The sequence below is a fragment of the Cebidichthys violaceus genome, unplaced genomic scaffold (assembly GCF_023349555.1).
Source record: "Cebidichthys violaceus isolate CVI_PGR_0920_01 unplaced genomic scaffold, fCebVio1.0.p SCAF_76, whole genome shotgun sequence".
Classification (NCBI taxonomy): Eukaryota; Metazoa; Chordata; class Actinopteri; order Perciformes; family Stichaeidae; genus Cebidichthys; species Cebidichthys violaceus.
The window spans coordinates 155,260-170,000 of NW_027176960.1; the positions used below are offsets into that span (position 1 = coordinate 155,260).

At 44.0% G+C, this 14,741-nt stretch overlaps 3 protein-coding genes across 4 annotated transcripts in view; 1 reads left to right on the plus strand and 2 right to left on the minus strand.

Moving 5' to 3' along the window:
• Window positions 1-5,372: 5,372 nt before the first annotated feature.
• Window positions 5,373-7,049, minus strand: ppp1r3g (protein phosphatase 1 regulatory subunit 3G). Its single transcript, XM_068737177.1, has one exon. The coding sequence runs from the start codon at window positions 6,899-6,901 to the stop codon at window positions 6,101-6,103; it is 801 nt and encodes a 266-aa protein (XP_068593278.1). The 5' UTR covers window positions 6,902-7,049; the 3' UTR covers window positions 5,373-6,100.
• Window positions 7,050-9,522: 2,473 nt separating this feature from the next.
• cyb5a (cytochrome b5 type A (microsomal)) lies at window positions 9,523-13,189 on the minus strand. Its single transcript, XM_068737161.1, has 5 exons — window positions 12,901-13,189; window positions 11,008-11,136; window positions 10,873-10,902; window positions 10,578-10,612; window positions 9,523-10,458 (listed from the first exon to the last, which is right to left on the minus strand). Exons 1-5 carry the CDS (start codon window positions 13,036-13,038, stop codon window positions 10,374-10,376), a joined length of 417 nt encoding a protein of 138 aa, XP_068593262.1. The 5' UTR covers window positions 13,039-13,189; the 3' UTR covers window positions 9,523-10,373.
• A 1,442-nt stretch (window positions 13,190-14,631) lies between these two features.
• cunh18orf63 (chromosome unknown C18orf63 homolog) overlaps window positions 14,632-14,741 on the plus strand; it is a 13,942-nt gene continuing 13,832 nt past the window's right edge. For both annotated transcript variants that reach the window (XM_068737169.1, XM_068737168.1), the window contains exon 1: window positions 14,632-14,741. This exon is cut by the window's right edge. Coding sequence is in view for 1 of the 2 variants with exons in the window: in XM_068737168.1 (XP_068593269.1) it covers window position 14,741 (1 nt within the window). In the remaining variant the exon portion in view is untranslated.

Consider the following 14,741-nt stretch of genomic DNA (forward strand, 5'->3'; position numbering starts at 1 on the left):
TTCACCACTTCATTTATTTCTGTCAAATTTGTCTTGAGTGTGAACGTGAAACTATGACTAGTAATATACAATATAATATACAATATATAGTATCTATATATAATATCAGACGTCAGAGAGTTTGAAAGTGTAAATGAACAACAAACCTCACTTCATCACTGACATTAAGATGATTAGTTATTGAAATGTTGTGTTTAAATATGCAGAGGAGGCTTTATGTAACGCTAACTTCTGGTGAATTTAGTAGAAATCTACAGACATAAACAGACAAAGTAGTAAAATAAAAGTTTTATTTCCTCGAGTCTGAAAGAAGACGAGTTATTGGAGGAAAAATAGAACAAAATCTATAAATTGATCAGTTCTTAAAAACAAATAGGATCTCGTGTGAAAATGTAAAATCCGTCCCTGATAAATTATCAGGACGTCTTCTTCTTCTTCTTCTTCTTCTTCTTCTTCTTCTTCTTCTTCTTCTTCTTCTGGTGCTTGGCGTGTTGAATTGGCGCCACCTGCTGGACCGTCTGCTGCCCATTCACGCCAGCGTCGCCATGGATCCGTCATCCTTTTCTTTTGCAGCGACTGCTCGGCCAATTTCTTGTGTGAATTGCATCATGGGAGCACAAGCTCAGCGTTCTCCTGGCGTTACTATTCACCGCTGGATCGTTTGAGTTTACCTCCTGTTACTTCACGCTGCTGTATTGATCTGACTCACCGACACGTGAACCCAAAATAAACAAGATTCAACTGCAATGAACGGATCAAAAAGATGACGAAATAAGGACACAATGATGCAGACGAGCGTAAAGTCAGCAAGACGACGAGCAAACACTTTGGTTCAATTAAGGCTAGGCTAACATCGTAGCTTCTCCATCAGCACACAACAATGACGTCATTGTTTCTACACATAGATACTTAAATACTGTGTAACTTCAGAATGATGAGTAAATATATCCTCAGAACACAAAATGTTTCCAGGAGGAACATCTCAGCGCTGATCAGCTCCGTATCACAACCAAACGGATTCTCACTTTGACTTTGTTAAATATTCTTGAGTGAGCTCTACGTTTGGTGTGAACTCCACAAAGTGAGATGTTGGAGCACATTTAGTCTCCCATGAACACACACACACACACACACACACACACACACACACACACACACACACACGCACAAAAACACACCTTTTGATGTGGAGTTGTGACACAAACCCTGGATTTAAGTAAGTAAACGTTCCACAGGATCGATAGCTGAGGGGGGATGTGTGTGTGTGTGTGTGTGTGTGTGTGTGTGTGTGTGTGTGTGTGTGTGTGTGTGTGTGTGTTCATAGGTGGACGATGAAACACACTAACAGCGAGACTGGACCTATCAGTGGAGGAGGTGACTGACCCACACAAGGTACCAGCAGCTGCTTTTAATAGACCATCTGTTGGTTTTAGGACGAGCGCGCACGCACACACACACACACACACACACACACACACACACAGACAGGTGTTAAAGATCATGTTGCTCAATCAGCCATAGCTGTTTCATCAGACCAACACACACTCACAGGATGCTTCATGCAGAGTTCTGCACGTGCTCAGTACAAGTGCTGGTTTGCGTTTGTGAGGAAACGATGTTGGATCTAAAGTGGAATTTAAGTTCATAAGTGAGTTTCGTTCGTTCTCTCGTGACATTAGCCGTGATTCTGTTCACATATTTTTACTCATGTTTGTAAGTATTGCAACAGAAGAAGCTGAAAGGAAAAGAACTCAATAAAACTTCAATTGTGCAAGAAAAAGATTTTATGCTCGTTTGGCAGGCCAAGGACGTGGTCATGAGAATAAAGGACGGCCTGTCCTCCAGGTCACCACCTGAAATCTTCATCACTTTGAGCCTCTGGCCGTGTTGACATATTAAACAGATGTCGTCAGGTTTGTCAACAAACTATTTTCAGAGGTCTTCTGAACTTTAACCCTCATGTAAAGAAGACAGACATACAGACAGACAGACACTTCTGTGAGAATAAAGGACACGATCATGACAATGTAGGACAAGATTGTTAGAATGAAGGACACGGTCGTGACAATCAATTACGCAACCGTGAAAATAAAGGATGCGGTCATTAGAATGTAGGACGCGGTCATGAGAATGTAGGACGCGGTCATTAGAATGTAGGACGCGGTCATTAGAATGTAGAACGCGGTCGTTAGAATGTAGGACGCGGTCGTTAGAATGTAGGACGCGGTCGTTAGAGTGTAGGACGCGGCCGTTAGAGTGTAGGACGCGGTCGTTAGAATGTAGGACGCGGTCGTTAGAGTGTAGGACGCGGCCGTTAGAGTGTAGGACGCGGTCGTTAGAATGTAGAACGCGGTCGTTAGAGTGTAGGACGCGGTCGTTAGAATGTAGAACGCGGTCATGAGAATGTAGGACGCGGTCGTTAGAATGTAGAACGCGGTCGTTAGAGTGTAGGACGCGGTCGTTAGAATGTAGGACGCGGTCGTTAGAGTGTAGGACGCGGCCGTTAGAGTGTAGGACGCGGTCGTTAGAATGTAGAACGCGGTCGTTAGAGTGTAGGACGCGGTCGTTAGAATGTAGAACGCGGTCATGAGAATGTAGGACGCGGTCGTTAGAATGTAGAACGCGGTCGTTAGAGTGTAGGACGCGGTCGTTAGAATGTAGAACGCGGTCGTTAGAGTGTAGGACGCGGTCGTTAGAATGTAGAACGCGGCCGTTAGAGTGTAGGACGCGGTCGTTAGAATGTAGAACGCGGTCATGAGAATGTAGGACGCGGTCGTTAGAATGTAGAACGCGGTCGTTAGAGTGTAGGACGCGGTCGTTAGAATGTAGAACGCGGTCATGAGAATGTAGGACGCGGTCGTTAGAATGTAGAACGCGGTCGTTAGAGTGTAGGACGCGGTCGTTAGAATGTAGAACGCGGTCGTTAGAGTGTAGGACGCGGTCGTTAGAATGTAGGACGCGGTCGTTAGAATGTAGAACGCGGTCGTGAGAGTGTAGGACGCGGTCATTAGAGTGTAGGACGCGGTCATTAGAGTGTAGGACGCGGTCATGAGAATGTAGGACGCGGTCGTTAGAATGTAGAACGCGGTCGTTAGAGTGTAGGACGCGGTCGTTAGAGTGTAGGACGCGGCCGTTAGAGTGTAGGACGCGGTCGTTAGAGTGTAGAACGCGGTCGTTAGAATGTAGGACGCGGTCGTTAGAATGTAGAACGCGGTCGTGAGAGTGTAGGACGCGGTCGTTAGAGTGTAGAACGCGGTCGTTAGAGTGTAGGACGCGGCCGTTAGAATGTAGAACGCGGTCGTTAGAATGTAGAACGCGGTCGTTAGAGTGTAGGACGCGGTCGTTAGAGTGTAGAACGCGGTCGTTAGAGTGTAGGACGCGGCCGTTAGAGTGTAGGACGCGGTCGTTAGAGTGTAGGACGCGGTCGTTAGAGTGTAGAACGCGGTCGTTAGAGTGTAGGACGCGGCCGTTAGAGTGTAGGACGCGGTCGTTAGAGTGTAGGACGCGGCCGTTAGAATGTAGAACGCGGTCGTTAGAGTGTAGAACGCGGTCGTTAGAGTGTAGGACGCGGTCGTTAGAGTGTAGAACGCGGCCGTTAGAGTGTAGGACGCGGCCGTTAGAATGTAGGACGCGGTCGTTAGAGTGTAGGACGCGGTCGTTAGAGTGTAGAACGCGGTCATGAGAATGTAGGACGCGGTCGTTAGAATGTAGGATGCGGTCGTTAGAGTGTAGAACGCGGTCGTTAGAGTGTAGAACGCGGTCATTAGAATGTAGAACGCGGTCGTTAGAGTGTAGAACGCGGTCGTTAGAGTGTAGGACGCGGTCGTTAGAATGTAGGACGCGGTCGTTAGAGTGTAGAACGCGGTCGTTAGAGTGTAGGACGCGGTCGTTAGAATGTAGGACGCGGCCGTTAGAGTGTAGGAAGCGGTCGTTAGAGTGTAGGACGCGGTCGTTAGAGTGTAGAACGCGGTCGTTAGAGTGTAGGACGCGGTCGTTAGAATGTAGGACGCGGTCGTTAGAATGTAGGACGCGGCCGTTAGAATGTAGACGCGGCCGTTAGAATGTAGGACGCGGTCGTTAGAGTGTAGGACGCGGTCGTTAGAGTGTAGAACGCGGTCGTTAGAGTGTAGGACGCGGCCGTTAGAATGTAGAACGCGGTCGTTAGAGTGTAGGACGCGGTCGTTAGAATGTAGAACGCGGTCGTTAGAATGTAGGACGCGGTCGTTAGAGTGTAGAACGCGGTCGTTAGAGTGTAGGACGCGGTCGTTAGAGTGTAGAACGCGGTCGTTAGAGTGTAGGACGCGGTCGTTAGAATGTAGAACGCGGTCGTTAGAATGTAGGACGCGGTCGTTAGAGTGTAGGACGCGGTCGTTAGAATGTAGGACGCAGTCATGAGAATGTAGGATGCGGTCGTTAGAATGTAGGACGGCCTGTCCTCCAGGTCACCACCTGAAATCTTCATCACTTTGAGCCTCTGGCCGTGTTGACATATTAAACAGATGTCGTCAGGTTTGTCAACAAACTATTTTCAGAGGTCTTCTGAACTTTAACCCTTAATGTAAAGAAGACAGACATACAGACAGACAGACAGAGGACAGACACAGACAGACAAACAGACAGAGAGACAGACAGACAAACAGACAGAGAGACAGACAAGCAGACAGAGAGACAGACAGACAGAGGACAGACAGACAGAGAGACAGACAGACAGAGAGACAGACAGTTCCCTCCCTCTGTCTCTGTACTGAACTGAATCCGTCTCGTCGTTGTTTCGTTAGATTTCACTGGAATACGTTTCAGTGAACATTGTGATGATAAATATACATTGTATCATAATTATTGATGTGTTGATTAAATGTTGCAGCTGGTGAAGATGGAGCTCATTTTAATAACTTCATATTCTGCTGGTAGTTTATGAGTTTCCTCCTGGTGATCAATACTGTGTGGAGCAGTAAACAATACAGTAAAGATAGAAGTATGAAGTGTCAGCATATTGTATGTTAGTAAATGTACTTGAAGGTGAAGGACAAAGAAAGATGTTTGAATGATATTTTATGATCTTATCTGATGTTAAATATGAAATATGGATCTATATCTATATCTATATCTATCTGTCAGATGAACGCAGTGCAGTAAAAAGTACAAACATTCATCAAAAAGCAAAAGAAGAGTTTATTGATTCTATTTATCTAAATAAGGAGAATATTCTCCTTTATGTTTCCAAAATGTGGGGTTTTCTTTGATGTTTGTGTCTGCGGGGAATCAAACCTGCAACCCTTCAAACATGTGGACTGAAGGTGTGTTAAACACGTTGTAGCTCATTATCTGAGCATCAGAGAGAGAAACACAGAACAGTTTACCCATGAAGATGATTCATTTGAATATTCTTTATTCATCCAGTTTCAGGCAGCCATTGATTTCTATTGATTTCCTTACAGCTGGAAAATAACTCCTACTTTTCAAACTGCATCATTAATCAACAACAATGTATGATGAAGCATGAAGACACTTCAAACCCTCAGAGAGTAGCACTCATTCACAAAGGTTAGGGTTCATCTCTTTAAAGCTCATTAAACAGCAGCAACGCATTGATGCTCATCTCTCACTGATCCTAATATCTAGAGCGAACACAGAAACATATTGTGTTTTATTTTGAAAATGTTCCACATCCTGTTTCTGGTCCACAGATGGAGTCCAGGAGCAGCAGTGAGACAGGGACCCGTATCTGGTCCAGAACGTCCAGTAGGTTGTTGACACTGAGGCCCGTTTTCCTTACATAGGAAACAAAGAGTGAGTCCTCAGAGAAGGTCCGTCCATCCAAGTTCAGACAAGGACCCACACATCACTCACTGAGGCCCGAATGAAGGAAAACTACATCTGATCTTCAGACTCAACACACTCCCTGATCTCAAAAAGACTCGTCGTGTGACCCAGAATAGTTTTCATTCAGCAGGTGGGAAACAGCGTGTGCTGCACAGCGGGGGGGGGGGGGGGGGGGGTACGCACAAATTGATGGGTTTTACGCACAAATGTATAGGTTTTACGCACATATTTATACGTTTAAGGGTTTTACGCACAGATGTAAAGGTTTTACGCGCGGTCAGGTGAACGCGGCGCTGACAAACGGCGTGGTGCCGGGCATGCAGCGGTACCGGAGGGTGTAGTTCCTCCCCTCGTTGTTGTCCCAGAACTCCCCCTCTTCGCTCCGCACGTACACGGAGAAGTGCACGGCCGAGCTGGGGTCCATGAAGGGCGGCGTGTACACGGTGAAGCTGAACCGCTGATCCGCGGTGCCCGGCTGATCCCCGGCCACGGGCAGAGCCTGCGCGTCCACGTAGGAGAGCCAGTCGTTGAAGGTGTACCTCAGTCCGACCTCTTTGTCGGTGCAGCTGGTCGAGACCCGGATCTGTCCCCGCACGTCGAACTGGGTGATGGTGACCTTCTCCAGGCAGACGCGCAGCCGCTGGACTCTCTGCTCCGCGTCCCGGGGCTCCGGGAAGCAGGCGACCAGCCGGTCCGTGTCCAGGCTGGACTTGAAGCTCTGGCACAGGTCGTTCAGTAAGTCCTGCTGCTGCGGCGGCGGGAAGCTCTTGTGCCGGGACAGGACTTTACTCGGGATCTGCGGCTCCTCCAGCGAGCTGAAGTGCTTGACGCTGGCCAGGTCCAGGCCCATGGAGTCGGCGAACTTCACCCGCTTCCTCCCGTTACTCCCGGAGACGCCGACCAGGAGTGCGGGCAGGGATCTGGCTCTCCTCCGGTCCTTCATAAACCTGAGGTGAGAAGCGTCCACCTCGTCGTCCAGATCTTCCTCCTCCTCCTCCTCCTCCTCCTCCTCCTCCTCCTCCTCCTCCTCCTCCAGACCGTTCTTCATACTCAGGAACTGGAGAGGTGAGCGGGACATGTGTGCCCGGCAGCCTGGCGGCCCGTGTGCTGTGGCCGGTCACAAGTCCTCGGGAGGCGGCTCGTATATAGAGAAACTCCCGCCCCCTCTGGAGGACAACGTGGTGGCAACAGCGCGCGTGCAGAGTCCCCAGTCTACTGACCACAGAGACACGCGCACCGTCACGTAGGAAACATCACCTCTCACCTGCAGCGGAGCGGAAACACGTCACACTGTAAACAACAACACAGAATACTCTAGTGAACACAGAACAAGTACAAGTACAAGTGATGACATGCTGCAGTACTCCGATCCTTTACTTACATATACTGCAGATATTATACTGCATTCAAATACCCATCGAAGTAAAAGTATTCTCATCTTCATGTAGTAGAAGTACTGAAGAGATGTCACTGTTAGTACATAGATATGAGATGTACTGTATTACTGTAGTGTACTACATCATGTACATGTACTTTAATATTGAGGTAGTACACAACGTGCTGGAGGAGAACCAGCTTGTTATATAACTAGTGCGTCACACGCGTCCAGAACAAACACGTGTCGTCATCACTGCCATCATGCTGACGTCACGCTGCTGCTGAAGCAGAGTTTAACCCTTTAATCACTGCGCTGTTTATCTACTCTGATGTACACACTGCACTGTGTACTTCTACTGCACGTTTACTTATCAAACTATACCAGTACTTATACACTGTGGTATTAGTACTTTTACTGTAACAGAGTACTTTTACAGTGTGGTATTAGTACTTTTACTCTAACAGTACTTTGATAGCGTGATAGTAGTACTTTGACAGTAACAGAGTACTTTTACAGTGTGGTATTAGTAAGTTTACTGTAGCAAAGTATTTTTACTGTGAGGTATTAGTACTTTTCTCTGAATACTTCCTCCACAGCTGTTAAAACAAAAGTACAACAGATCGTCATCATAAACGTGTTCTCTGATGAACAGTCGCTCTGAGGTCAGGAACCACACCGGTTCTTTAAAGACCTGCAGTAGACCGGTTCTACGCTCTACATTCTACGCTCTACGTTCTACGTTCTACGCTCTACACTCTACACTCTATGTTCTACGCTCTATGTTCTACGTTCTACGCTCTACATTCTACACTCTACGTTCTACGCTCCAAAGCACAAATATTAAAACACAAAGTCGTGTTTCTACGTTTGAAAAAACTCTTTACAAGAATTATGAAGACGATAAAACAGAAGCTCAATAATCACTTCATGTTCTTCATCACTTCATGTTCTTCATCACTTCATATTCATCACTTCATGTTCTTCATCACTTCATGTTCATCACTTCATGTTCATCACTTCATGTTCTTCATCACTTCATGTTCTTCACTCAGAAGCAGTTTATAGATTACTAGTACAGACTTCATTACTTTATTACTCCATTACTTATTTACTCCATTACTTTATTACTCCATTACTTATTTACTCCATTACTTTATTACTCCATTACTCTATTACTGTATTACTCTATTACTTCATTCATTACTTCTAGTCTCTTCACTTCACTTCTTCACAGAATAGAAGCGGTTCACTTCTTCTCCACCAGGTGGGGCTGCAGGACTGTGACATTATACGTGAGATTTCAAAATAAAAGTCAACTTACCAGAAAAAAGGAAAATAATGAATTCTTTCTTTAATTCCTCATTTTGAACAGAAATGATGTTAAAGAGTCAAAAACACGACGGACCGTTATTCAACAGTCACTTTGTGTTCTTTAAACTTTTAAAAACAGATTTAAAATATGTTCTTCATTCTATTTTTTCTCCTGAACTTTGATCTCATGAAGTCGTTCCTCTCGTGTCTCCAGCTGCTCCTGGTCCTGATGATCAGCTCACAGGATGTGGTGAAACCAGAGCCTGAACCCTTTACATCCACACTCAGAACCCTGCAGCCTGTTAGTTCTGTCACTGAGGATCCAGACTCAAGGTTCCTCCTGACCTTAAAGCTCTGAAAGCTTTCAAACATGTCGATCAAAGGTCAAGCGGTCAGAAGAGAAACTTCAGATTGTTTATTAAGACTCAACCTGCTGAGATCAGCTGCTGCAGACGAAGCTCAGTGTCAACGAGAACAGAGAACCGGTTCAGCGGGTCCACAGAGATGTGTTGAGCAGGTCTTTAACCATGTTGTACTAGAACAGGTACTGAGTACATGTTAAAATCCTGTGATTTGGTGGTTTTTCAGATGTGCAGCTTTAACTCAGACGCTCTGCATCATGTAAAGATGATATTGGTGCAATTTTACCAAATTTAATTTCCAATGAAGCAAATAACGGTGAACTAACGTTTGTTATGTTCGTGATGGTTGAACCTCATCACTGAGTGAACACATCCTAACACAGGTCAAGAGGATCCTTCTGGTCCAGTGTGAACGTCACCAACAGTCATTGTGCATTTTATAACACACACACACACACACACACACACACACACACACACACACACAGTGTTTTATTTAGTTGATATCGTAGACATACTGAGAATCAAACATCAGTCCCAGCTGAAACCACCTGGAGCTCCAGTTTAAGTGATCACTTCCAGGTCGTCGTTACTAAACTGACCAGAGCTCTCAGACTACTTTCAACAAATCAGAGCTTTGAACAGACGAAGAGAAGCAGTGATTTAATGTTTAACGTCGTGTCACTCCAAAGAGACGTCATTAAGAGCTTCAGACATTTCCTTCAAGACCTAATCGTGTTACATATATATATGATATATATTTATATATGTTATATTCTGCAGGAGGGACGGTCACATGACATCACGGTCACATGACATCACATGACATCACGGTCACATGACATCACGGTCACATGACATCACATCACAGTCACATGACATCACATGACATCACGGTCACATGACATCACATCACAGTCACATGACATCACGGTCACATGACATCACGATCACATGACATCACGATCACATGACATCACATGACATCACAGTCACATGACATCACATGACATGACATCACATGACATCACATGCCATCACATGACATCACATGACATGACATCACATGACATGACATCACATGACATGACATCACATGACATCACATGACATCACATGACATCACGATCACATGACATCACATGACATCACATCACATCACATCACATCACGGTCACATGACTCCGCTAGCTGCTGATTGCATATTTATGAACTCATTTTTACATTCGGTTACAAATATATAAAAAGATACAAATTACACATCCATCGCATTTCTACATGATTTCTACAAAACGTCGTAATTCAAAGTGTCAACAACGTAAATGACTTCATTAGCATGATACCATGTAAGTGGTTGGTTTAACAGCATGCAATGCATCCTGGGTAGTCTAGTACTGGATGGTTTGAATCCACTGATGTGATGGTGGTTGGTGACTCTCCGCTGCCATTGGCTGATGCCGCGGCTTATTGATGACATCACAGCTGCGTGTGTGATGATGTCACTCGCTGTCTGTGGTGTAGATGCGGTACATCAGCGTGACGATGGCCGCCGCCAACAGGGGGATCAACCAGTTAGTCCACCAGCTGTAAGAAGGGCCGCTAGTTAATCAACACCGACTAGTTAGTCCACTAACTGACTCCACCCCAAACACACCGTGTGTGTGTGTGTGTGTGTGTGTGTGTGTGTGTGTGTGTGTGTGTACCTGGGATCATCGTTCAGAGTGGTCACCAGTGTTTCCTGTGAAACACAAACATCAGCTGGTTTTAACAGAGATGATTTATTATTTATGTTTTAAAGCTTTGAAACAACTACTAGTTATTCAACATGAGTAAGAAGAAACAAACGCTCTCCAGTCATTTAGCTTTGCACAATAATTAACATGAAAGTGCAGCAGATTGCATTGCCGCCTACATTTCCCATGATGCAACTGCCTCCAGTTTTTATTTTTGAAGCCTGATGACATCACCATGACGTCATCAGGAGAGCGCTTCACTTACCTCATGTGTGGCGATCTTGTCTCGGTCGTCCTGCAGACAGACAGAGAGACAGTTAGTCCTGTCACATGACGTCCCAGACAGAGAGACAGACAGACAGAGAGACAGACAGACAGACAGAGACAGACAGACACTGACCGGGTGCAGCTCTCCGATCATCATGGAGAGAGACATCTCTCGGGCGTCGCTGGAGTGTCCGACGTCCTCGAAGCTCTCGGTGGCGTCTCCTCCCGCCTGCTCCCTCAGCACCTCCTCTCCTCCGGGGTGCTGAGGAGGAAAACAAACGCACCCTCAGTGACTCAGTGTTCATCAGTCAGAGCAGGAAATAACAACATGAAGCAGTACTATCTACTCATACATCTAGTAGTATAGAAAGTATCACGTTCTGCATTACGGCCGTCGCCATCTTTGTTCTTATCAACCAGTGAACAGGAAGTGACCATATCTGGACTGAGGAGTGACGTAGAGACCTGTCAATCAGTGTGTAGCCCCGCCCCTAAAGCATCCCCTCTTTATGGTGTGTTTGACTCTAAATGTTCCATAATGTACTAAATGAACATCATGCTGTATTGAAGAAGACTGTAAACTAGAGATTGAGACCATAAACTCATGTTTACAATGTTTACTGAGGGAATAAATCAAGAGAGAAGTAGAGTCATTTTAGACTAGACTTCTATACAACCAGAGGAGTCGTCCCCTGGTGGACACTAGAGAGAATGCAGCTTTAACACATGAAGCTCAGACTTCACTCTAAAGAAGTATGTTGACGTCTGGCTTTAAGAAACCTAAAAAGCGGAGACTCAAAGGTCCACTTCCTGGCTTTCAGCTGCATCTCACTGGCTTCATTCTTGTTTTAAGAGAGGAGTGAACTTCACTCTCTTCGTTCTAAATGTATACGAGCGTCCTCAATGATTAACAGACTCCAGGCCTCAGATGAACCTTTAAACTACAGACTTATCTGAATCCAAACAGAAGAACGCCCCAAAATATAAACAGGCGCATTAATCCTGAGAGTGTGGTTGAACATTATGAATCGGGGTGAACAAATGAACTTTGAACAGCAAGAAAACCACGAGTCACAATGACCACGATGACCAGCGGGCTGATCAACGGTCAGACACTGATCTACGCTGTAACACAGGAACAGAAGTGAAGAAGAACCCTTTATGAACAGATGTTAACCTGGCTTTAAATGGAGCTTTGACTCCTTCAAAAACAGCTGGAAACAGCTGGGTTAGCTTTAAATAAGACAATTTTCTTTAGTTAAATATTCAACTAATATTAAGTAACTAATACATTGTATATATATATATATATATATATATATATATATATATATATATAAAATACATAATGTTTAATGATGGTTTAGCATTTAAAGGGTTCTGTCTGGTCAAAGTGTTGCACTTCCTGCTTCTGGTTTTCTACAGTTCTCACATTTTACAGACTATTTAATGAATGAATGAATCAATAAAAAAATAGTTTACAGATTCATTAATAATTGATAATAATCATCCATCGTTGGGTTTGTTGTTAAATTATTAAAAATATGAGAAAGACAAATATACCTCCATCATTTTAAAACACTGATGACGTCATCATTATTATTATTAAAAATGTAATCAAGCTTATGATGTCACAGAATAATCTCGCAACATATCAAAATCATTAAAAAAAATAAAAGTTGAGTTATGCCACCTTTGGTCTGTCAGATTATTAACAAAATAAAAGTCTTTCGTTTAAAGTGACTTCAGGTAATAACTTTAATAAATTCAACATGAACCAGGTTCTATTTATGACACATAATAATATGTCCTTCTTCACTCTGGACTGTCTCTTCTTGAGGTCCCTGAACTCACCACAGACCAGACGTTTCTACACACTTCAGCCCAAATAAAGACACATCTATCAGATGACCGTGCATGAGTTATGAGTTATTAATACTGGAATAAAACAGAGCGTTTGTATAAAGGCTCGTGCACGTGTTGTGTCAGTGTGTCTCCTGTTGAGGGAGTTAGAGGAGCTCCTCACCTCCTCCAGGAACTTGGTGACATCGTAGACTTTGTTGCTGATGATGATCCACGTTGACTTGAACGTGTTCTTCTGCTCGATCTCCGACAGTCGGAAGTATTTCACTCCATCGGGGCTTTTTTCCTCCTTTTCACCCATTGTTTTTGACCGGAAGAGAGCCGCTGGACCGTCGACGGGAGCCGTTAAACCGCGTGTCCGTGGTTGTTTAATCCCACCGAGCACAAACCACCGACATTTAACCCACTTTCTACCGACAACAGTCCGCAAAGTGTCAGCTGAGGTGCGTTCACGGCCGTCAAGCTGCGCAGAAACACAACACGAGCAGTTTGGTTTAAATTTTCAAAATAAAAGTCTCGTTTACTTATGTATAACCTGAAACTGTGCCTTATCTTTTTTTTTTGTGGGGGGGGGGGGGACGACGACGACATTGTCAGTACTACAGCAATGTTTCAAAACGTATTATCAATGTATTGTAGAAATATTTAGCATTATTCTTTGAACATATTTGGAATTTATATTTAAAATAGGCTTAAAAACAACAACTGTTTGTCTTGTTGAGTCTTTCTGGAACTACTTTCAAAACGTTTAAAATATCATCAGGGTTTTATATTTCAAAATAATAGCTATGTAACTTAAATGTTAAAATAATACACTTCATATGACTTGTAATAACTGTATCCTCTCTGTTTGTATTACCACCTCTTCAGGAAGTGCTTCCCTGAGCCTTCCACTCAGCACTTATTGTTTCATACTAGCTTGTTGCACTTATTGTATTCGTATTACTTATAGCACTAACTGTTTCTCTTGTTTCTGTACTTTGGCTCTGAGTTATGCTCTGCTTCAGGCTCTTAGATGCTTGTTTAAAGGAAATGTACTTATGACTTCTGGTGACTAGTAGTTCTCCAATGTTGATGCACTTATTGTAAGTCGCTTTGGATAAAAGCGTCTGCTAAATGACTGTCATGTAATGTAATGTTGTATTAATTGGGTCGTTCTGTAATCTGAAAACACCATTATTCTTCGTTTGAGACGTTTATATTTTATTTTGAAAGTTTTATTTCCGGTAAGAGTGTATTTATTTCAGGCCTCTTCACGGTGCCTCAAAAGTTTCAAACAGGGTGACAGACACCGCCCCCCCCCCCCCCTTTACCGTCCCTGGAGCGCTACTATTGGTCATTTCGTTCCTTATCTATAAACGGAACTCTCTGATTGGTCCGTAACGCTGTCAATCATCGGAGGGGGGGGGCTTGCTGTGGGCGATGACGAGGCTAAAAGTTCACTTGAGTTCAGCAACTTTCAAGGAAACGCGCTTCTCACGCGAAGGGAGCTGCGCGCGGCTTTTTTCTGACGTCACGATTGTTTCACCTCTCCAAGGTTTCCTCAACACCGGGTAACCTGTAAAATGGTGACTAAAGATGGCGGATTGTTTGGGAAACGTTTTATTTGATTCTTCCTCAGCGCTCTGGCGGGAAAACACACTGATTTCAAGTCAAAGATTTTCTATTAACAGACATGTCACTCCAAAATAGAAATAATTAAATAATCCATATGGTCTCTTCTTCTTGATAAATAATAAACATAAACACTAATAAATGAATGTAAAATGCGTAATGTTTAATTTTGTATTTTTCTTTATTAATTCATTGTGTATTATTATTATACTTGATTCAGGTAAAATAAAGCAGAGTGAGAGCTCCTCCCTAACTTGTCTTCTACCATCTTTAGCTGAGAACAAATATTTTCTTATCGTTTTATTTCATTAAATCATCGTTTTTCTGTCGTGATTGACACGAAACCAAGACGTCCCTCAACATATAAGAACTATCTCGGTCCTGTGTGAA